The 26,051-nt window shown below is 32.6% G+C and overlaps 1 protein-coding gene across 1 annotated transcript in view; it reads left to right on the plus strand.

Moving 5' to 3' along the window:
• The first annotated feature begins 739 nt into the window (after window positions 1–739).
• The window catches only part of LOC134720589 (DNA replication factor Cdt1-like), a 30,261-nt gene continuing 4,949 nt past the window's right edge, over window positions 740–26,051 (plus strand). The window contains exons 1-6 of the mRNA XM_063582929.1: window positions 740–1,353; window positions 1,919–2,053; window positions 23,080–23,282; window positions 23,962–24,159; window positions 24,705–24,844; window positions 25,500–25,618. Of these exons, the coding sequence (XP_063438999.1) occupies window positions 787–1,353; window positions 1,919–2,053; window positions 23,080–23,282; window positions 23,962–24,159; window positions 24,705–24,844; window positions 25,500–25,618 (1,362 nt within the window). The 5' untranslated portion in view covers window positions 740–786. The remainder of the gene's footprint in view (window positions 1,354–1,918; window positions 2,054–23,079; window positions 23,283–23,961; window positions 24,160–24,704; window positions 24,845–25,499; window positions 25,619–26,051) is intronic.

Consider the following 26,051-nt stretch of genomic DNA (forward strand, 5'->3'; position numbering starts at 1 on the left):
ACTATAAAAAAATAAAATCTTATACTGACTCGGAAACGTAAAATCGAAAATTTATAAACAATAAAAAGAGAGCTTACAAAATTAGACATAAACAAAGCTGTCCTAAAACTTGAAAATCACCCTTTTTATCATGAATAAAACTCAATAAATCGAAAACGTATTGTCTCAAATTTATAAAAATGAAATTAGTTAGATAAAACGCTCACTTACATGACCGTCACTTTGAACTCCGTTTAACCCCCAATGCTGCTAAACATAATTTAATAGTCTTATATAACAGAATATTTTTTTTCTCTCTTAAAGAACCGTTAAGTAGAATGGTTATTTCCAGAAATATAATCCTATAACTACAAGACTTTGATTATTTTAGCAAGTGAATATATAATATATATTCTGCTATTTCAATATCATACCTGTTTCGTTTTATATCTAGAGTGACTTAGCATGCTTCACTTGGTATATAGAATTATATGCTTTAATCAATGACTGACTTGACACTCCGTCAAATACAATTTTCTTTTTATCTTTTGAAAACCATTTCACTTTAATAGCAATGTTACAAAAACACTTTGATGCTGAAACAATAAATGTAAGGGGCAATATCTTGTTTTAATTTAACTTCATAAAAAACTCACAATTTGTCATTTACCCTGGTATTGAAGATTTGTATTCTGTGACTACAAGAGCCCAAACTACGAGTGACTTGTTCGGATGTAAACGTTTGGTTTTAGGTAAAATAAAAATCAGGTCACGTGATTTCAACCGCGCCAAACTAGAACCATAACAATGTCCCAAGCGCACGTAACAGATTTTTTCTCCACTAGAAAAAACCAAAATGGGGGGAATCCTTCCAAAAGGAGGAAACTGGGAGGAACTAATGAAGCCGCAAACGTATTTAGTGTACAAGAAACAAACAAAACACCACAACATACAGTTAATATCAGTGCAAACGTTGAGGATACAAGACCTGAAAATGCTGTTTTGCAAACAATGCCCGAGGCTAAATCTTCATCTAGAACCAACAGATCCACAAAGAAACGACTTCCAAAATCATTAGCAAGTAAAAATCAGCCTTTGTTGAAAGATTTGTTTAATCATCAGTCTGGTAAAGATGGATACCGTCAGGTCATGGAAGAAGTAACCTCGGCATGGGATGAACACGACGGACCTTTATTAACCCCAAGTAAAAGAAACAAAGAACAGAATGACTCAGACAGTGAAATGGCTCAAGGATCGAAGAAAAGATCAAGATGTGGTTCAAAAAAGGTAGAAATTGAAGAAACACCAGAGAAATGCTTTGAAGATAATCCGAGAACAGAGGTTAAAGCAAGAAAACAATTAATTCTTAAACAGGTACTATAAGTTATAACATTAAAGAAAGTACGATTGCCCTTTACTCTCAGGTGTCAAACAGTAATTTTCAGCTACCTGTATGCGTTAATGTCAACATTTTTGATTGGTCAAGAATGACTCAAGATTTATTACGATTCACCAACTATTCCCAACTATTCTTAGCGTGATTCATCAGAGGTATTGAATTATTATTTTAAGCATTAATTTCGAGAAAATATTAATATGGCGAAATTTTTATCATCTTAACAGAAAGTTGACCATTTATCGCACCAAAAATAACTGATGTCAGACGTCATTTGGAAGAATATTTACCATTATTTGTCATGAAGGTACCACTCTCACGACCTTCATTAAAGCACTGCTTTACCATGGCCAGCACATTTATTTGAGGGGTTTATAAATTTTCTGTTGAACTGTAGAAGTACTGTTTCACTCAACAATTCTATAACTAGAGCCTTTTCATAAAAAATAAATATGACATTTTAAGAATAAAAAAGTGAATTTGTCTTTGATTTGGTGATGTTATTAAATTAATTAATTATATAGTTTGCTCTCTTATTTTCAGGTTGCTGACAATGTATCTGAAGACCAGACTCCTATGTTAAATAAACCAGAAACTTCTACTTGTAAAGATATTCCTATGTCACCAAGATTAAAGAAAACAATTGAAAAGGTTAAGCTGTTGGGTAGTATCGAGAAGGTAAATTTTTATAATTTATTTTTTTTAGATAATAAAGAAGTGGAGATTCTAGAGATAAACTAGGTCAATATATAAAAATAAACTTCAAACATATACAGTGCAGTGCTCTAGCTAGAAATCAAAAGGGGCAGGGTGCCAGTGGAGGGCAGGGCACTTTTTATGATAAGCAGGGTTTCAGCTAGGATTTTGAGGGCTTTAGTCACTTTTGCGCGTGATAAAAATCAGCCTTATTTTTTATAATAGCAAGGGGTCTATGATGTTATCAAACTAGCTATACATATATGTCCAAGTCCTTCAAGGACTAGTCTTGGATCTTTGAAGACTTTAGGATTGCTAATGTAGGCAGTTATTGGCAATATTGAATGAATTGACTGATGTGATGCTAAGATATGAAGATAAGAACAGGGATCTTGTCATATGGTTCACAACTTCACTTCAGTTATTTTCAGGGAACACCCCTGATCAACAGAAGTTGGGTGCCTCTATTTTTTGTTTTAAACCACTGCACAAATGAACTTGTAACGACTTTTTCACTTCACAATCATTTAAATTATATCCTTGAAAATACGTTTAAATATCTATTTGTAATCAATTTCTTTTTAATATTGGATAGAAGGATCTGCATCTATACTTAATGTGACGATTCTAATGACTGTAGACTGTAGATCACGTTTACTTTCGATTTTTTTGAAACGAAATGAAATGAAAACGGGAAGTGACAATTGAATTATAATTTCAGAATAAAACTGGATTCATCTACGAACTTCTACACATGCGCAATACATAGAACAGGAAGCACCTGTTTGCAAGTGAAAATATGTACGTTTTGAATAAAGTTCATTCTCTTTAATCGAAGTTGTCGAAAGTTTTTGATGAATATTTATATAAAGTATGACGAAAATACGTTAAAATGACGAAACAACGTCAAGCAAACTGCAAATTATGATTGTAAGGGAAATATTGAAATTAAAATAAAGTTGAAATGTCCGGGAAGATTATCAATTTTGTTCAAATGACGAAAATACGACAGAATTGTGAGAAATTATTAAAATGAAATGCTGACTGACTGATTTAACTTAATAGATTATTATGATAGTCATTTATGAGGTTTTATAATAATAATTAAGGGATTAGTGACCCATTTGATAGGCGGATTACCTGTCATCACAACTTTTAACACCTTTGGTAAACATTAATTACCTGAGGGTCATAAACTTGTCAGAAACATAAAGACAGGTAGAATTCAAGTATATCGATGTGTAAATATTTTTACACTTTCCAAAATTTAAGTGACGAAATTGATATGAATTATTTTCGTCATTTCGAAAACCTTTTCGTAAAATATGAAAGTGACGAGCGCTAGCAAAATCACTGATGATAAGAAAAGGCACTGCTAATTTTTTTGTCTCCGTTTCTGTGTGTATCGCGAGTTACAAATCTCTTTTTTTTACTGTGTATATTGTGTTTTTTTTTTTTTAATAAAGATGCATTTCAACCATTGTCTTTATTTCATTGTTTGTGTTGTTATGATCTTTATAGCTTCATCAACATATTATGTTTTTATAGTTTATCTTCACTCTACCCATTGTCAGACATTATATTTTATTTGTTGATATAATATATACAGCTTTAGATACATCATATATCTTAACAACATATGGAAGTTTTTAACAACCTTGACTGCCTATACAGCCCATGCACAGTCAAAATTTTGTAAATATGTGTATTACTAATTTATCAATGTTTAGAACATCGATTGGTATAAGTATAATTATCAAAAAGAAATTGCAATATATTTTTTTAATATGTTCAAAGACAGTTAATAACCTTACAGTAACATTATTATTTTGATGACTTAAATTCGTTTCTTAAGTTACGAAAGTCTTCATTTATACACTCTTTCATTGTGACTTGAAGATCTAAAATGCCGACCCAAGCTAAACACACTCGCTAAACACACTCGCTGACACATTCATCAAATGTATGACTAAAAGATACATTGTCCTAATTAAATTACCTAGTTATTAACACCTTTGAAGTCTTTATCATTTTAATTGATTGTAATGACATGATTAACCTGGGGACATTCACACAGGTGTCATATATGTAATTAACTTGGAGATCAGAAATCGATGAAACCAAAAGGAAATTTTACAAAAACGGCACAAGAGAAGGTTAGAAATAAACGTCAGGGCAGAAGAGCGCGGATGAAGGCACTCAGGGCGCGGCACCCTTCTATTTTGGGCTAGCGAGACCACTGCAGTGTCTCCCCCAGAAAATTATCATGCAAGGTGGGTCCATGGTGAAAATTACAGTGATCTGTGAGGCTTTTTTTTCAGAATTAGGTACACTATATAATTTGTATTTCCAATCATACAGCAATCTAATTTAGAGGTACAGCAATTCATATAAGTCTGTCATTGAACTTTGAAGTATTTAACACAGATGAGAGGAATTAATGACAACAATAATAAAAATATTCCAGTCTGCAATAGTTATTAGGCCAAATAAAAATATATGTGTGGTTCCAGTTACATACTTTTAAAAGATAGGGTCGGTAGGTCGGCAATTTTTTTTTTAATGTCAAAATCCGGAAAAAAGCGTGTGTTTACCGAAATTGTTTCCAGTATTATAGACGCCCCTACCAGAAGTCCACCATTTTTACATGTGTTTGGTTGTAAAATAAACAGTAATGCAGGAATTTCTGGCTACATTGAAGACCTGTTGGTGACCTTCTGCTGTTGTTTTTTTATTGAGTCGGGTTGTTGTCTCTTTGACACATTCCCAATTTCCATTCTCAATTTTATGATATGTTTTTGGGATACGATTGCTGTCAAGCAATCTGTAGACTTTTACCGTTTACCCTATGATACACTCCCTCACGTCATTCGTTTTATTCTAAACATTCAGCAACATCTCAGATTCTTATGATTGTTTTGCTTTAAAAGGTAAAAACAAGCAAAACAATTGAACATAAACAACTTTCCTGTAATGTTTTACTCATAATCTTCATGTGTGATATTTTCCTTGACTTATTTGCGTGTTTGTAACAATATGGAAAATCAGAATTAAACAGTATTTATATTTAGTGTTTTTATAAATTTAGAAACACGTCAGAGGGAATTCCCAAATTTTGATAACTTGCGAGAGTTCTCTGAAAGCCGATTGATAATTCTATTTCTGTCACAAGAACTGAAGAGGAGTATTTCTATATTTTACCGTTATGAAACTGATATTTGATACTGTACTCTCATAAAGAAATGCAGAACCATTCATCATTTAATAAACGTTCTTGTTCCAAATTGCAAGTCGCGGATTGTTAATGTATTAATGCCCATGCGTGGTCTCACTAATTAGAGACAAAAAGAATTGTAGAGACAAAAATAGTTTCTTGTTGCTAATACTATTCTTCTTGTCGCTTCTTGACGCTTTTTGTCGCTAATTAGTGAGACCCCACATGCGTGTAGTTTTCCTGATTTCAAGGGGTATCAGATTGAGTGATTCCCCGCTTCATTGATTAATTTGAAACTCATGGGATTCTTTCTATGTCTGTCTGCATATGGAGGGCTATTGTTGTTGCATAATTTTAAATCACATGCATAATTTAAATTAAAATAAATGTTTCATCGTAAAAATTACCTATAACACCCCTTCAGCAGAAATGGAATCATCCATGTTATCGTTTCGAGTTGTCTCCCTTTTCGAAGTATTCGTCAAGAAGAATTAACTCGTTAATGCCGGTAAACGTTGATTATATTAAGAACGATCTCAATGTAAACAGAGGAGTGTGTACGGAAAGGAGTCATGCCCTCTGACCCAAAGGAACTTCAATAATTAAAGAGTAAGAAATGGGGTTCCTCCTAAACTGGTCCGCCGTTCTATATATATATAATAAAATTAACGGTACCAATTTTCTTGCACCAGATGCGCATTTCGACAATACATGTCTCTTCAGTGATGCTTGTGGCCAAAATATTTGAAATCCAAAGCTTATATAAAAGATGAAGAGCTATAATCCAAAAGGTCCAAAAAGTATAGCCAAATCAGTGAAAGGAATCAGAGCTTTGCATGAGGGAGATACATTCCTTAATTTAAAATAATTTTTAATATTTTGTAACAGCAAATTTTAATAACACAAACAATCCGTATTTTCATGCCAGTACCGAAGTACTGGCTACTGGGCTGGTGATACCCTAGCTTCGCACCGAAGGTCGCGATAAGTGAACACAATATGATAGGGGTCCAGTTTAGGGTTCCTCCTAGAATTACGGTGATAAGATATGGAAGCAAGTTAACTCGTACCATGGCATTGGAACCAAAAAAGTTAACTTGTACTACTGGGAAGTCGTAACATTCAGAAAAATATATAAAAAATATGATGTTTTATGGGTTTCTGTTTGTAAACTTAATAGAAATAAAGTTGAATTACTTGAATTTTACACAGGAGTTAAATGAAAACTTAGACAAAAATAAAGAATGTTTAAAAGCATTAATGTTTTAACTGATCTTTCAAACTAGAACATAGGCGGATCCAGCCCCCCCCCCCTTTTTTTGTGGAAAAAAAATGGTTGATAATAAAGGGAATCATTGAAGCATGACTGGAGCGGGCCCCCTCTTAGGTCAGTCAGCGGGCTCCCCCTTAGGAAAAGTTCTGGATCGGCCACTGTAGAACTTAATCCAGAGGAAAGTTAAAACATTGCTTTAACTGTACCTTATTAAAATTGAACATGTTGAATATGTATATATCCAATTTAAGTTAATTAAAGCTGTAATCCATGATCACAAATTGAATGCTATGTTTACAATTGTTGAAAGCCATGTGCTTTTTTTGCGGGGAAAATGCGGACCCCCTTAACAGGAATCAGTTAAATTTCATTGTTACATTTATTTATAGACAGTAAAAATAATTTTGGCAATCATTTTGACTAACTGCTAAGATTTTATTGTCGAGCCTTCGACTTTAGTCGAAAAAGCGAGACTAAGCGATCCTACATTCCGTCGGCGTCATCGGCGGCGTCAACAAATATTCACTCTGTGGTTAAAGTTTTTGAAATTTCAATAACTTTCTTAAACTATACTGGATTTCTACCAAACTTTGACAGAAGCTTGTTTATGATCATAAGATTGTATCCAGAAGTAAATTTTGTAAAAATAAAATTCCATTTTTTCCGTATTTTACTTTAAATGGACTTAGTTTTTTCTGCAGGGAAACAAAACATTCACTCTGTGGTTAAAGTTTTTAGAATTTTAACAACTTTCTCCAACTATCCTGGGTTTGTACCAAACTTGGACAGAAGCTTGTTTATGATCATAAGATAATATCCAGAAGTAAATTTTGTAAAAATAAAATTCCATTTTTTCTGTATTTTACTTATAAATGGACTTAAATTTTTCTGCGGGGAAACATTACATTTACTCTGTGGTTAAAGTTTTTAGAATTTTTATAACTTTCTTAAACTATCCTGGGTTTGTACCAAACTTAAACAGAAGCTTGTTTATGATCATAAGATAGTATCCAGAAGTAAATTTTGTAAATAAATAAATCCATTTTTTCCATATTTTACTTTTAAATGGACTTAGTTTTTCTACGGGGAACCATTACATTCACTCTGTGGTTAAAGTTTTTAAAATTTTAATATCTTTCTTAAACTATCCTGGGTTTGTACCAAACTTTGACAGAAGCTTGTTTATGATCATAAGATTGTATCCAGAAGTAAAGTTTGTAAAAAGATTACTCCGTTTTTTCTGTAATTTACTTTTAAATGGACTTTCTTACAATCATAAAATAGTAACAAGAGGAATTTTTATTGATTTTTTTCCTCATTGTTGTTGAGCATGCGATTTACAGCAAAAATAGGCGAGACACTGGGTTCCGCGGAACCCTTACAAATTTTTATTCATGAAAAATTTTCTTCGGGTGAAACTGTATATACCTTAATTATCTACATCTGCCACAGTATTTTCTATCCAATATACAAGGAACATAAATTGGTCATTGTACTTTCAAATTATATACATTTTACAGACTTAAGAGGTATTGGGTGAAAGTAACGTATATCATGTATATTCATCATTTAACACCATTTGAATGCATTTAAATAAGTTGGTACGAGTTAGCAATGGTTCGAGTTTTTTTTTTTTAATGGTACGAGTTTACAATGGTACAAGATAACTATAATTCGATAAAACACAATAAGTACATGGCTCATACACTTGTAACGGGGATTGGCTATTCTTTAAGTTGAGTGACTATTCAGATTGTTACATTTTGCATGTGCAGTTGAATTAGTTTAGAGAATAATACTATCCAGCTGTACCAGGGTTACCGGCCAAAAATGCTTGAGACTCGCGCATGTTCATGCTTTTTTTGCAACAGTATTCTTGGATCTATTTCTTTCCTCTTTGATCTTTTGAATTTTGGCCAAATCTCATGCATTTGTTTAATGAAAATTTGGCAGAACTGCTATACATGTGTCAATGAAAACTATGGCAATCGTATCCCTCAGAGCATTCTGCTCTTTGATTGTTTATTTAAGCCAGATGCAAACAAATCAACTGTTATTTTGTCAAACACTTGTTCAATTATCTCAAAAACCTCTGGTTTTAACATCCACTCCATATCCTCATTAAGTTTTCTAGACAATTTGTCAGCTGTAACATTGTCTTTCCCTGGAATATGTGCAACACTTAGCCAAATATTCCTATCAACACACCAGTGCCAAATCTCTTTAGTAAGATTATGTAAAGAAGGTATACGTCCCCCAAAATTGTGTATATAAGATAATGCCACTGTGTTATCAACATATAAACGTATATGTGTATCATGAAGCATATGTCCTAAAGATTGCAATGTTAATAAAGCTGCTTTCAATTCTAAAAAATTGATATGTTCAAAAATTTCATCATGAGTCCAAAACCCATTATCAGTCAATTGGTAGGTTTTATTAAAACCACCCCAACCAGTCTTACGAGCGTCACTATAAAAAATAACTGATGGTTGTGAAATAGTCATCGACTTGCAGCTGGACATAATATTATCAATCCACCAATGAAGTAATTCTTTACTTTTAATATCCAACTCAATAATCGTATCAAAATTGCCTTGATTACCTTTCAAGGACTTATCTTTAAAATGTTCTAAATCCTTGAAATACAAAGGAGCATATTTCACCCCTGGTTCACTAGCTACCATTTTCCCTATTACTTGTGCTAAATCTCTAATGGTTACTTTCTTTTGATAGAGAAGCAGTTTACATTGTTCTATTAAACTCGTTTTCCTTTCAGGAGTTAACTGTAAAGTCATATTTAATGTGTTTATAATGAACCCTAGGAAAACAATTTCTTAAGTAGGTAAAAATACTGATTTTTCAGGATGAATTGTAAATCCTAATCCATCTAGTAAAGTAACAGTATCTTCAATATTTTTCAAGCACTCATGATATGTATCACCCAATAACAAACTGTCATCAATATAAGGCACATTGACGTGTCCCATTTCACGTAATTTTCCATAAACAGGTTTCAACAATTTGGTAAAAACCCTTGGGCTACTTGATAACCCTTGTGGAAGTACTTTGAATTGGTAATGATCATTTTTCCATCTAAATCTTAGATATTTTTTATCACTTTCTTGTATTGGTACACTATAATACGCATCTTTCAAATCAACTGAAGCCATAAATTGGTTTAATTTAATGTTGTTAATAGCAGTATGCAGAGTTTCCATTTTAAAATGTTTTTTGACAACATTATCATTGAAAGATTTGAGATTTAAAATTACTCTAACACTACCATCCTTTTTTGGTCTAATAAAAATGTTAGAATAATATCCATGAGTATCATTACATGTATTTGACACTTTTTCAATAATTTCTTTCCGTAAAAACTTTTCAATCTCTTTCTGAATTAAATCACTTTCGTGTTCATTAAATTCAATTGTTTTTGGAATAGTATTTTGAAATGGTATATTGTCTAGTTCAATAGTATAACCAGTTAAAACATTTCTTATCCACTTATCCAAAGTTAGTAAATTCCAGTTTTGAATGAATACTGAAATCTGTCCTCCAATAAAATTATCTGGAGTATTGTAAAACTTGAACATACAAGTACTTACAGATACATTTAATGTATTGTCTTTGGTTTCTTCAGTTTCTTTTTGTTTTTTGCCCAGAATTTGTCCTTTGGCCAGAATTTGTCTTTTGGCCAGTTTTTGTCTTTTGCTGGACCCCAATGACTGTCCTTTGACCAATTGTGCTTTCTTTTCCCTAAAAAAACACCTCCTGCTTCCATAGATAACTTGTCTGACCTTTTGTCATCTTTGTCCAATTTGTCCACCTTTTCATCCAGGTTGTCACCGAACAAAAATTCTGTTACAGGTGTGTCTACTTCACACAATTTCCTGTTTTTCGCTGGGACTATAGGCCTTATCATTTGCTTTCTTTTTCTGTTTGCCATACATATCCCATGAGTTAAAACTTTAAACAAGTCTTTGAATATGGGTTTGGTTTCACTCATGTCCCCTTTTGTCTTATAATATTCAAAGCCTTGAGTACCATGACCAATGCTGAACTACATGTCTGAGTCACCTTTTGCATCGCCACATCTCCTTCTCGTTTGGTTTTTAGCACCTTCCATAATTCTCTGTTTACCAGAGGTACCTAAAAAATCAATTGAGCATTCATAAATGCTTGACCATTTTATCATGATAATAGAATTAATAGTGTCGTTGAATAAAAATGACCTTCAATCTCAAAAACATTATCGTTCAATTATAAATATACTTTTTGCTTTATTTTGCTTTAATCTTAACTATACTTATATATATCTAAAGCAATATATTATATAACCTGAAAATATACCTTTATCTTTTTGCAATTTTCAGGCACCAAATACTTGTCTGCTAACTTTTGATACTCCTCGTCTTTCAACGGTTTCTCTATTGCTGTTTCAGCAAGTTTTGCCATAGCACTATCTATCTCAGGACCAAACTTTTTGTCCTCTTGGTACTCTTTCTCTAACTCTAGAAAGAAGTCTTCGTCTACCTCATCCAACATTTGATCAAGAGAACAACCAACATCTTGGTCATCTTGTTCCTCCTCAGACTCCATATCATCATCTGATATGTCTGACAATTCAGGAATGTCACTGACACTAACAGTTACTGTCCTATCGGACTCTTTTTGTGAATGAGTTTTAGTTTTATTCGACTCTTTTCCACTAACTTTGTCTTGCAATTGCAAAATGTTCACGGCTAAATTAGCCATTATTTCTGTTCGGGACTTTTCCATACTTGAAAACTTGTTCATCATGTCCTTCATTGTAGGACTGTTATTGTTTTCATGATCGTTAGTTTCACTTTCGCTTTCCGGGTTCCCGGACATGCGTAGAAATGCACTTCCCTCGGGCATGCGCATTGCATCCGAACTTCTATTTATACTTATAGTGTTCATATCGGTATCGTGGTTTCCCACTGTTTCAGAAACCTTTCCTGATTTTATTTTATATATCTCTTTCGTTCGACGTTTTACCATTTCGGCAAAATTGTTCCTTTCGGACGTCGAATTACCAATATTACTATCCGCCATTTTGATGACCACTTTGGTCAATATAGCAGTGTTAATCTATTAAATCCACACGGTTTTTTAAACCATCACACAAAAATTACGGAATATCCATCAATCAAAATTGTTAATAAATAAAGAGAAAAAAGTCCAACAAAAATATATAACGGATAAAAATGTCGAAAAACTAATCAAGCTCATAAAATTGCACGTACGACCTCGGACAACAACGTGACCGCAATGACCTTTGACAGCGCCACCTGGCTGTTCTCTCATGGGAAATCGTCTATATCACCAGTTTAATAAAATTAGCTATATAATATTATACAACAATCATAAAGTTGCAAATATAATAAACATAAAGACTTATATATATGATGTCAATATTATTGATTCATTAAAAGCTCCAAACTAACGGGAGATAATTCATGTTTACAACACAATATTAACAAAGCTTAACTATAAATAAATATACTCTTACCACTTGTGGAGTGAGTTGTACTGATAAGGTTAACGGCACATCATATAAACATCACACAATCATGTGTTCTACATAATTACATTTCATGGAGTCCTGAAACCAAATACGAACATAAATACTCGGACTCTAATTATAAAAATATGCAACGTAACAAATATTCTTTACTCATTTATATTTGTACTTGATAAAAACTATTTACTACAAAACTATTACTTTATATAAATGGAAACACTTTTCCGTCTTTTACTTAATAAGCTGTCATTTATAAAATATAGACTATTCATGACAATAATCAAATAGTAATGTACTCAAATTAACAATACAATTCTACCATGGCAAATGACCCGTAGATTATAAAATCATATGCTTATAGCTTAATAAAATACTATCATGTACATCTCGTGTACTTGTGTTACATACATGCAATATGAGGAGAACGTTACAAAGCAAAATAGAAACTTTACTATAATATCATTTACGTGAAAAATATAAATAATGTTAATAAAGAAGTAACTTACAGTATTCTATTATAATGTTGTCCAAAATATAAGATTTACAGGTAAACTATATGTGGTCAAAACAGATATAAATTCAATGGACTGTCATGGCTATCGTCCCGTGTAAATGTACAGGTACAAAACTAAGGAAATTTAACTTGACCGCGAAATATTAACAGCCAATCAAATACAATGATCAAATAAAGTGAATCCCTAATGAATATTCATAAAATAACGTGAGGCCAAAATAAAAAATAGGTGTGTTTCCTGTTGCATGCCCCAAAAAATTAGGGTCGGTAGGTAGGTATTTTTTTTTTTTTTTTTTTTTTTTTTACTGGCCTGCTTCGGTTGTTTTTTGTGTATCTTTATAATCAGTTTGTTATTCTTTCAGATTATTTTCATCAGTTCATTGTATAAAGTATACAAGATATGAATAGTCCATGTGGGAGATATTTCATGGTTTTTTCCAGTCACAGTAAATTCATTGTTCTTTAATCCAAAGTCATGATACTGATTGAATATATCAATAAAGGTGGTAGAATTAGAAAATGGGGCTATTATACTTTTTTTCTCGTTCCTGTGTGGACACTCATCGACTGTTATTGATAACACACTTTGACTGATGGCCATAGCAGAAGCCATGCCGTTGTTTGACTTCAATCTGTATCACACAAATGCTTACTGTATTAAAATTTTATTTGAAATCAAAGGTTTAAAAGATGCCATTCAAAGGCTAAGTTAGGGTCGGCGCCAAAAAATTAGGGTCGGTCGGGCGACTGGAAACGCACCTATTTTTTTTTTGGGCCTGAATATTACTATACACAAAAGTAATGTTTGCAAGTAATAATTTAAACTAGATACAATATTCAAAATATGAAATTAAAGCTTTTATAATAAATATAGTAATTAAATAGATGATTTTTATATAAAATGATAAAAAATCACTCTGCTACAGAACCACACATATATTTTTATTTGGCCTTACATATTAATGCCATGTACACATTATTGTGTTGATATCTTCCTGTTTCAACATTCCATAGGTCAACACATTTTCAAAATTTTGCCATTTTGGGTTAAAAAACTACAAATTGGGGTGAGAGAGCTGGATTTTGAGAATTTTACCTAGATAATGCTGAAAATTTGAATATTTTATTAAGAAAAAATTGTCAAAACATGAACAAAACTGTGAACATGATGTTAGTGAATGAAATAAATACTCAAATAACTATAAACAAGTTTTTATTGACATTTATTATGAAGATCTCCCACTTGTGTAATAGTAGCCAGGGAAGCCATCGTCTCAGAGTAGCTTCTGTCAGGACAGCAATTGGTGAAAGGGTTAAGCAATTCAGCACTTTTTTTGAATTGTTTGACACTCAAAGGTGTTTTACCTGTGTTTACAAAAGAAAAAACAACAACTTCATAATCAGTCGTTGAAGAAAACGAGACCAATTGCTGCACCCAGAACTGGGTTGTCTTGAAATCTGTCCTATAGGTTCTGGACCACATTTTCAAGGAAGGGTCCTTTTTCAAGTTGTAAATTGTCTGACTGCATTAGTCTAACACCATGCTCTGTCCAGATTGTTTGTTCAATCACTTGTGTGTTCTGTGTTGCTGACACAAGCCTATCAATTATAAAATTTCAGAAAATGAATTTTACTGCACTCATTAAAATTAATTTATTAATTGACATAAGCTAGTTAATTTATACATATACATGTATATGTCAACACATTAATTTTAAGTAAGATTTTTTTTTAATTTGAAAAATAACTTGAGATAATAGATATTGAATTGATAAAAGAATTAATATTTAACTCACTTGGAATGTCTTGTCTATCTTGCAAGGTGTGTGAGAATGTCTGACATTATGTAGATTTAGGCAACAAATGCTTTAAAACATTGCAATAACAGCAGAGCTGCATCTGATATTTCACTGGCTTCTCCCTCTTAACTTGCAATAGGTGAAGGGAGGCATTATTTTATAGCAGTCGCTGCTCTATCATGTGACAACCATCTTGTGTCAATGAATTCTTTCATCTTGAATTGATGACCAGCTAGCATTGTTTGAATAAAAAATAATAGTTTTAATTGTAAGTTCAAACTTAATAGCTACCATACATGTATGTTAACACTTTTATTTTTCATATATTCACATATTTTGATTTATTTAATTAAAGTAAAAGATTTCTGATTTGAGATCAGGTAGAACTGAGTTGGTAATCACCTCAGCATTGGCAGTACCTGAGGATAATTGTATGTTTGACAGAAAGCATTTCTCTTAGACTTAGTTGTGAATACATTCTATAGAAGTTATCAAGCGTTTTTTGTTGGTGTGATCTGTAGATTCATCTATAGTTATGGATTATCCAGCTGAGTTGTTTATATCATATTAGTCTTTAGATAAGATTAAAGACAAGATCATCTTTCAACATTAGTTTAGCCACTATATCTTTAATACCTGTATCTGTATTACCACTTATGTTCTTCTTGCTGGTGATAGCCTAACTTGTTATTTTACTTATATACAAAACAAATATTTTACAGTTATTATAAAATTTGAATATGATAAAATGAACTTTATTTATTATAACAAAATCAACAATTTACATACGTTAAAAGTGTTTTCTGAGTGTTTTTCTCTGTATTAGACTATGATTGTAGAAATGGTATATTTGCCTTATAATACAGTTGCAAGTCTGTGAACTCTTCTTGGTTGCGTCTCTAATGGACAGCTCAATGAACTTCAATCCTTCATGGATACTCTTCTTTTAGTTTGTCAGTCAATCCATTATGTAGGCCCAATTGATTTAAAGACAAATAAAGCAAGAAAAATACACATATATAAAGATAACAAGCATGTACAGATAAACACCAACATATAAAATTTAAGCTCTTTAAGTATTTTAAGCACTCTAAGAAAGTGACTTATCAGGTTTTGGTAATATTAGTTCCTGAAGTCATGGTGTCAATAAAGTTTAAGTTAAAATTTGTTTACCAGATTGAGTATTCTATGGTCCAATGGTCAGTGAGGTCTAACTGAACAAGGGGCTTTTTACTGGTCTCCTGGTATTTTATGGAGATTTTAGATAAAATATTTTTTGTTAAGCCTGAGTGGTTGATAGAATTGGATGAAACATATGTATTTATTTATTGCTGTGTTTTATTTTTGGCTATTTTATTTAATAGTTGACATCAGACTATTTTATTTATTAATTGACACCAGACTATCAGGAAGCAATATCTAATCTCCATCTTTGTGATGGACATTCAGATCATTCATTTATAATTCATATTATTATTTTTTGTATTGTTTACTAGGGCGATATCTTTTTGTGCAAATGGTAAAAATGAATAAAAATTTGGGAATTTAAATAAATATTTGTATTAACCTTAATCTATTGTATACCACAAATAACCACATCACAAATCTGTATGAGTTTCTCTTCACACATGCTTGTATAACCAAGGCCAGTACTATGCTCGTTCCTGACCTGGTTACTCATCTTGCTAAGTTGGAGGGAACTAGCTGGTAGCTTTCATATGAATACATTTGTACATGTCAACGTAACACAGATTCAAAGTTCAATATATAATGTTTATTAAATCAGCATTCAGTATAGTTTATCAATCACAGTAATCACATATATCACAACTACATAAGTTCATGAGACATAATATAACATCATGTCTAATATCAATCCAATTACAACTGTCTAAATCCAAGTCTTATAAAAACACAAGTGTCAAAATACAAGTGTCCAATACATGACTGTCCTACTACATGGTCGACAGATATATATTGTTTTTTCATTATTCAATTTACATAGCATTAATACTCATTACTCATATATCTAATTTACATAATAATTCTAGTATATCTATTTTCCCATAAATTTCGCATGGGCTATCTTGAATGTTTACGGAAGTGTTTCTGCCTCCATCTTGGATATTTACGGAAGTACCACTGTTGCCATGTTTATTGTAAACCCCGCCTCCAATCTCTCTTGTGACTCCGCCTCCGCTCTCACTAGTGTTGTGCATTAGAAATACTTCCAGCATTCTCATCTCGACCGGTCTTAATAGTTTTCTGCAACGCTTTTAGCAAAACTTTTTGCTGGCCTAACAGGATGTTGAAAGTTGGCATACCTTCTGGCTTAATCATCGAAATTGCTTCCATAGTGTCAAATCCATGTTTCAATAACTCAGATGAGATGTTATCATTTAATTTCATAGTTGCTGCCCACAATTTCACACGATCACTGTCATTGAAAATCTCTACTTTATGGTCGCTGTCACTGTTATCCGACATTTTCGCAAATCTTTAAATGAATTTAAGCAAACGTGGTATTGTTCCAAACATGATCGAAAGTTCACAGTAAATTCCGACTAATCGGACTTGCTTTCTACTTTGACGCTTCCACTGCACAAATCCTTTGTGAAACCAAAAAAAAAGCATCCATTACAACACCCTGCACAGTCTAAGGTAATGCTCCAGTAAACGAGAGCACGATCTGCTGACAATTCCACGATGTATGATTTAATTGTTTCCACTTCATCTGGAGTTAACAAATACCAATCTTGGATACGTAGAAATGTTCTTACAAATTTTTCACTCCATGGTAAACGATCTATCCATAAACAAAGTTTTACATATATTAGTCAGAGCTCAGACATAAATAAGTCTGAATCTGCTTTTGACTCATACAGGTCTAAACTTGTAAGTTTTAGGATTTGTCTCCCTTTAATGTAAGACAAAATACGACTTGAATAAGTCCAATATTGTTAAACAAGAAATAATTCACCAGAATCAAAAAGTACACCCAACAAGGCTCACACTACTTCAGAATTATAGGGAGAAGTGACTTCTCTTTTTGAAACTGATAGGGAGAAGTGGTGAGATTTGAAAGAGAAGTGCTCTTTCGCGCGGTGTGCTACAATGTTTGGATTATTATACTATAGCATATATAGTATAAAGGGTCATATGTAAATAATGTTCTTTTTATAATGTTCAATTCATATCTGAATATACAATTAAAGCAACATTTCAAATTAAAAGTTGTTAAGTTTTACTCAGGTTCTTGTGAGAAACTACCAATTAAATAGTATCTAACACTAAAAAAAATATTTTTTTTATCTTAAAAAGGTAAAGAAATTATAATATATCAATTACAATTTAATTCAAAACTATCTTGTGTTTTTCATTAAAAAAAATAAGTTATTAAGCTGGGCCATAATATATTGATAATAGTATAATAGTCATGATAGTCTCAGAGTTAAACAACTTTGAACAATAGTGTGAAACAATCCATAAAAAATATAGAGAATTATATACACCAATCAATTAAATGTAACCAAAAGTCTTTTAATTCGTGTGGAATACGTAATTTTCCCCTTTGGGATCAATATTCTTCTGTCAGCTGTTCCATCCGTGCGTCCGTAGTAATTATTGTAAAAGTACGGATTTTTGTCATAGCTGGTCCGGTTGAGATCCGTAGTTTAGAAATCGGTCAATGGGGGACGAATGCAAGAAAATTTACAAAAATAAACGATGTTTGACAAGTTATTTGGAAGGGAACATTACGTTTTTAATGCAATAAATGGATTAAACACTTACTGGAGGCAACTTGTATCACGTTTAAATGAAGAAACAAACTTATTTTGCCGCCGAAATATAGGTTGATGTACGTTTTCGAGTAACAAGCACCGGAACAAGCGGAAATGCACGAAGTGATAACAAGTTGTATTTTTATCAAATAACCTGCTACAGATCTAGACTTCAAAGAAAATGCTTCAACCTCTTTTCTTAAGATAATGAATTGTTTATGTCTAAATTTCTTTAATATCTAAAAAATTGATGTTTCATCAACTTGGTAAAAATTGAAAATGTCCGATGACGGAAGCGACTGAAAGCGAGTATCCTCAAGTACAGGGCGACTTCTTTTCGCTTTTGGGGGTCGGGGAAAGCGAAGTGACGGTCGGGAAAGCGAAGTGACGGTCGGGAAAGCGACTTCTTCGCCCACTTCGCCTGGTAGCGTGAGCCCTGACCCAAGTTCTCTCTGTATTGATACTTTATTTTATAAAAAAAAAAAGCACTTTGCCTGGTACAGTGCAAACATGCTCAAACCTACAATTTGACATAAAACATCCCTTCCTGCTGTTAAACCTTTTGCATATTTCCCGCCAACCTGATGTATTGGAAGCATATGAAATCTCAAGTTTAACCCCAGGTCTTGAGCCAGTGGTCTGATATTTTGACGTAAATATATGGAATGTAAATATGGAACATCTGTACCCCAACAAAACGTGTGCTGTTTCTGCAGCTGCCTATATTCTCTGTCATAATAAAACAACAAAAAACCATGTCACAAGAAGCAACAAGATTGTAAATCCTTGCAGTATATGATAGGTAATCAAGTAACTGAGTCTGTGGCAAATCCCCAGAGGACAACAGTTTGTACATAATAGATAAATTCGCACTAGACCATTGACACAAACTCAGGGACTCGAGTTTTGGCTTAACTGGACCAGATTTGAAAAATAAGCTGACCCCTCGAAGCATCTGAAATAAGTTTCTCCTCTCAAGTACCTGACATATGTACATTTATAAAATCAGTAATGTCATAAAAATTTATAGTTACATCATTAAAGGAAGATTTTAAAAATATTTGTGGGTCTTTCCACCAAATACCAAAACAGTCAAAATCTTGAATACGTTCAGGATTCACTGTTGATTGTTCTTGGTGATTGTTTAGGCTATCACCCAACGGTAACGACTGTTGCTGTTAAAACTGTTTTGTTATAGCTTGCACGTACATATCTCACTTCCGTTGTGATCTGCACCACCATCTATTGTCTCTGTTGCACATGCATTGAGTTGTGCTGCAGGTGAAGTTGCAAGAAGTTGTTCATTTGCCGCCATGTTGGATTCGCTACCGCTCATCGCTGGAAACGTAGATCTTACTGCACGCAGCAGTAGCCGTTGTTGTCCGATGGGGATCTTCGACTTTGTCAAATCCTCAGGCAGGAGGCAAGACAGCGCCTCTATGGATTCATATCCTAGCCTGATTAACTCTGCCGCGGAATGTTCATTTACTTTTTTGCTGGCCGCCAACTTCTTGACCCGATCAATGTCAGATATTATGACCATTGGGTTTCCAATCTCCTCGTTTTCCGATTCAAACATTGTTTAAGTTTATTAACAATGCAAGTGTTCAAAGTGTAAATCCAATGGCTATATAAAATCCTTTACCCCTGTCTGGAATATCTGTTGTGAATATTACACAATTTTAGAATTTCTCCACAGAATAGACACCTGTTGCATTGCGCTGCACAATACATTTGTAATGTCCAATAAAAGCTCGTTAAATTTCCTCTACTGTTCTTTAGTTCTCTGGCCACATACCGAATTTCAGCATTGGAGAAAATATACCATTCCGAAATATTTAGAATGTTTCTAATTTGTTGTTCCACACAAACATATGCACGTTCAGACATCATATTTTAAACAAACATGTTTTAAAAACGTTCAGCTTTAAAAGTTTAATATAATTCCAGTGATAAATAAAATTGAATTGTAACTGGAATATGAAAAGCAGCCTGCACATGCTTTGTTCAAATTCAAAAGTGATCAAGCGTGCTTGTGATAAAACAAAGACTGTAATTTACAATCTGATTGGATAATTTAAATAAATAAAGAATAATGATTGGCTAGCATCCTAGATACCAACCATACCAATTAGTTAAAGATTAGGGCTGCGTAAATTATGATTTCCAATCATCATTGGATAAAAGGAACTTCCTGGAGATAGTAATTAATTAAGTAAGCAAATGCTAAGTTAAAGTTCCCCCTGTATTAATACTTTATTTAATAAGAATAAGCAATGCAATCACAAGAATAAATCAACTTATAGTTATGTTTAACAAGTTTTAATTTGTGTATATCGATTTAAAGACAAATAAAGCAAATAAAATACACATGATATATAGATATAACAGGAATCTACAAATAGACACTTAAAACATATTCAAATAAACTCCTTGAGTATTTTTAGCAACACAACAAAGTGACTTATCGCTATGAAGTCAGGTTTGGTAATAGTAGTTCCTGAAGTCAAGGTGTCAATAAAGTAATAGCTTAAAATGTAGTCTCATGGTCAGGAGAGGTCGTTACATAGCTTTATGACAATCCTCATTGAGCAAGGGGCTTCAAATTCATGGCAATGTTCTATTTATTTGACTTGTACACTTATCTTTGGCTATTTTTTTTAATTATTGACACCAGACTATCAGGAAATAATATCTAATCTCCATCTTTGTGATGGACATTCAGATCCAACCCTTATTTTTTGTATTGGCTACTATTACCACAGATATCAAAGTAAATGTCTATATAATTAGTTTCTAATCATCAAGCTGAACAATCTGTAAAGTTTTAATAATTTGATGGAATTTTGGAACTCAAGTGCTTGCACATATTTATGCAGTACAGAGAAAACATACATATAAAAAAACAACCTATAGAAACTGAAAAAAAATCTTTAATTCAAACAAAATATTTAGCCACTTATTAGCTACCAACTGTTGTCAGTATGAGAAACATCAGTCATTCATGTTATATTTGCTAAAGACGAGGTCTTGTGAGGAAACCATACATGTTCCATGTTTTCAGTATCTAGAATAACATGTTGGTTAAGCTTTTCCTGATCTGGATTTACCGAGGTTATGGTCTAGATCTTGTGTACTTGTTAAACAGTGCTCATCTGCATCTTTTATTTTTTTCATGCCGTGATCACACAAGCCAATCATTAAGTAGTTTCAGCCATGCATCTAAAAAGTTGAAAATCTAAATGTTGAAAGTGAAAGATTTTTAAAAAACATTGTATTGATAATCATATGTACATTATGATGGAAGTTTTAAACAATAATAATTTATCCAGGTAAAGAACAGTCAAGACTTGATTCAAAACTGAAAAACCTGAAGAAAATCAAGGCACTATTGAAATATATTTATATGTATATATTACAAATTAGAAAAAAATCATTCACATAAAATTCAGTCGTATGTATGACGTATTCAAATTATAAACAAGTCTAAATTGAAAACAACGTTCAAACCTATGATTGTGTTGGAAAAAAACACAATTTTTATACGTCAGCATGTAAAACAAATTTTGTATTCAAATTATAATCCTCTGGTGAGCTGCCATCTTTGTTACTTCCATGGGCGCCGCCATCTTGGATCGGTTTCTGGAAGATTCCATCTTTTTTAGGTCCAGTGGAGTCGCCATCTTGGATCGGTCCATTGGAGCCACATCTTTACTTCCAATGGAATCATTCCTAAATTCGCCATTTTGAAATTCTCGTTGTACACATATACTAGATGTTGATGCTGTCTCCGCTAACTCCTCATTTATATCGTCGAAAAAGTCTTTTTTATTGCCTTCAACAAAAGCTTCTTTTGTCCAATTGGAATGTTAGTCTCTACTAAATCTTTCGCTTTGATGAGAGATAATGCTTCCATGCTGCTAAACCCAAGCTCCAAAACGCATCGATGGTTGCTTCTGTTAGTCTCATCACAATGGCCCATGTCTTAACTTTGTCAAACGATTGTCTTTCGGCTGTTGTCATAAACGTTACATCCTCGTCGTTAGACATTTTAAATATATGATGTTGAACATTTTCAAATACAGTTGACAGAAAAAAATAATCGTCTCAATGAGTCGTTGGTCATGCAAACGCACATCTTTGTAATATATCCATAGAAAAAACAGCCATTGCACGAAGCTGCACAATCTAGTTTTAATACTCCAATAAACAAATCGTCTTTTTAGAGTACTTTCAGACTCAGCTGTGCTTATTATTTAAATGAAAAGAAGAACCTCTGCACACTGTGTTTGTGAAGGGTAACAGTTTTGTAGTTTGGCAATTTTTCTGATGCCTTCTACATGTATGAATGTAATGTCTTTCATATCTCTGGCTATCATGTTTCTAAGTAACGTAAACTCTTCTTTTCCTATCTGGTAATCACCAACACAATTAAAGTGTCCTGCTTAAATCTTAATGACAGTTAATTGAATTAATTTTTGAAATGTAATAAAACTTTATTTCGGTAAGCACAAAAAGCACAATATTTAATCCAATGGACAATATATAGCATAATATAACATTTTATACACAAATTATACAAAACAATGAAAGAATTAAATGGAGTATGACATACATGTAAAGACATATTAAACTAAAAATAAGCATTTGAATAATTAATCATTACTTGCTTTTTCTGCAGAAAATAAATAATTTCCAAGGTTGTTTTGTCCTTGTGACATTTCTCATATAATAGTCACAGATAACTAAACTAAAAGTAAGGATACTGTAAATTCAGAAATTTTTGCAATGTTTTAAAAGCATGCAATTTTTCTTCTTCTGAATTTGCAGTATCTTAATTTTGTAGATCCTTGTTTAGGGGAATAATCTCCATTTCAGAAATTTACAGCAGACAATGTAAAAGACAAGCTGAAGAAATGTGGACGACTGGAAGAGATCAAGGCACAGCTTTCACAGATGAGTAAAAACTTAAAAGACCTGAAAAAGACCCCAACTGAAAGTCCAAAGCTTGGAAAGTTTGAAACAGTAACAATAGAATCACCAGTGAAGGAAATTATAAAACCTAAGGAAGCTTCACCTATGTAAGATATGTTTATATGGAAACCATTTCTTTACAGTATACATGATTTAAATGTGAAAATATCAGAGATGCACTGTTTGAATGTCCAATCATTTCCATTGGAATAATCATCATCAGTAGCTTTATCTCCTTGTCTGAAGTCTGTACTAAAAATTTATCAGATATAATAGAAATAAGAAAGCACAGAACACAACAAGGCAGTGTATAGAAATTATGTGGCAGAGTGATTGTTTGACATTTACCTTAACCCTTTCCTCCATGGATTTATTTTTTAACACATTGATTCGCAAAGGGTTTTTTTCAGTAAAAAAATCAGCAGGTTTAAAGTGTTAAAGCATTGTGAAAACGAGTATTTCATCAATGAAGTTCAAGTAAGATATTCTCATGAATCTCCTTTTCGTATTGGATACAATTTCTTTTAAGTCTGACGCAGACATTTTGGAATCAACAGGTTTCAACTGAGGTACTACTCAGGTTTCAAAAGACGCCATTATGGAGGAAAGGGTTAATTGGTGAAAAGGGTTTTGAAGGCCTTCAGAACAAAACATTTGGAGGCCTTAGGCTGTTTGCTTTATAGTCATATAGTCAGGTTGTTTCTCTTTGATACATTTTCATATTTAAAAATTTGAAAAAGTGAAATGCAGTTATATATATATAAATTTATTATTTGTACATTTCAGTAAACAGAAAGCACCTGCTTATGAGAGATTCCATTCTTTGGCCACGCCTACCCCACCCACCTTGTCACTTCCTTACAAGTACAAACTACTGGCAGAGATGTTTAGAAACTGTGATACAGTAGTTAGTATGTTACACAACAGAGCTGAAGTATGTACATTCTCCAAGTTAAAGGCAGCCGTTCAGGATATGGGTAAAAGGTAATATATCATTTACAGATTTGATTAATACAATGTCGTTTTAGGTATATATATTTTATGTCTCAGTTTAATCTGTTGTTAAGGAGATGTGGTGTGCGCCAATGAGACAACATTCCATCCAAGTCACAATTTGTAATAGTAAACCATTATAGGTCCAAGTACGGCCTTCGACAAGGTAAAACTATTCAAATCTTGGAATTAAGGCTATATTGGATGAAATGAGGTATGTTTGGAGGTTGTGTTTAATATTTCATTACACATGCCTGAATAGCGTAATATTGTCAATGATGATTGGAAATGTTCAAAATACTAGTAACTTACAGAGTATAAAAGAAAGAACGATCTACATATCTATTGAAATTGAAATTTCTTGGCAATAAGCAAAAGCATGACTTAACAGAAAAAAAACCCAATAAACAAACTAGACAGCAACTTTCACTATGCAGAAATCTATTTTCAATTTAAACATTGGATATGAATTATATGTGACTGGTCAGTAGAATTAAAAACAAGAATTATAATTTCAATTTTATTTAATTTTTTAGAAACTTTGAAAAGAAGAACTTAGGACAGATCAAAGCAGTTGACCCTTCAGTCTATACTCTTCGTCAGGAGAAGGGATTTTCTGCATTTGGTAACAAGAAATCTGGATACCAGCTCACTGTAGAAGCTAATCTACCACAAGGTAGATCCGAAACATTTGCTTTAGGGCAATCATTTAGGATTATTCCCCGTCACTTATCAACTGGTCATTAAGTTTACATTGATTATCCATATGTCTGTACATCTCATTCTATATATCTTTATTATCAATAAACCATATACATAGGTATAGAGAAGACATGCAATTATGTACAATATCTCAAACTTTAGTTGGCCTAAACCAAATGTAATGAAATTAATACACAGATCATGTTTGAATTTGTGTAGGATGACTTTCACAGGGCTGCACTTGTGGCCCTTTATAAATGGAAAAAAATGCTGGATTTACTGTTTCCACTATATTGCATTTAATTAATGTTTTGGTTTATTGTTACACTTGTAAAAGATACCAGAGTGACAGTCAAACTCATAGATCGAAAATAAACTGACAACACCATGGCTTATAAAGAAAAAGACAAATGGACAAATAGTACACAAACTCAACATAAAAAACCTAAAACTTAAGACTGAGCTACATGAACCCACCCAATAACTTTCATACATGTGAGTAGTTTCTCAGACACTTTTTAGTGGACAATTGAATATTAATTTAGTTATGAAACAAATTAAAAAGTTAAAGAAATACATCTTCATACTTAAAAGGACCATCGACTGACATTTATTTCATATTTTCATAGAAAATGAGACTGCTTCTGTCAGCTATAAAACCAGACAGACATTCACTGCTAAACATTTGCTGGAAAGAAGATCAGTGTTCGCAAACAAATTGATATCTATTGTTAAAAGACACCACAAGGTAAGGATATTATTATTGTCACTCTGTATTGTTAAAATAAATATAAAAGAGATCTGGGATAATTTCAATGAGACAGGCAACCAAATATATACTGTTAACTGACATCTAGGGGTCTCTCTCCCAGGTGAATGGACAGCATGTTATTATTTAAGAATTTAATGCTTCTTTTTGTAAATTTATTGGGGTGTAAAAGCGTTGACCGAAGTACATTTTGTATGAAGCTACGGAATAACACATGATGTGCAGTCAGCCAATCAAGATAAAGTATTATAATGAAACCTACATCTAATGTAATTATTTATATGTAGACTCTCAAACATTGAAACCTTCACTAATGGTGCATTTTATCGATACACTGATTGACTGAATAATGATAAAAAACCACCCTGTTTAGTCTATTTTGTATGTATACAGTAAAATTTACCTAATGACA

This window comes from Mytilus trossulus, chromosome 6 (assembly GCF_036588685.1).
Source record: "Mytilus trossulus isolate FHL-02 chromosome 6, PNRI_Mtr1.1.1.hap1, whole genome shotgun sequence".
NCBI lineage: Eukaryota > Metazoa > Mollusca > Bivalvia > Mytilida > Mytilidae > Mytilus > Mytilus trossulus.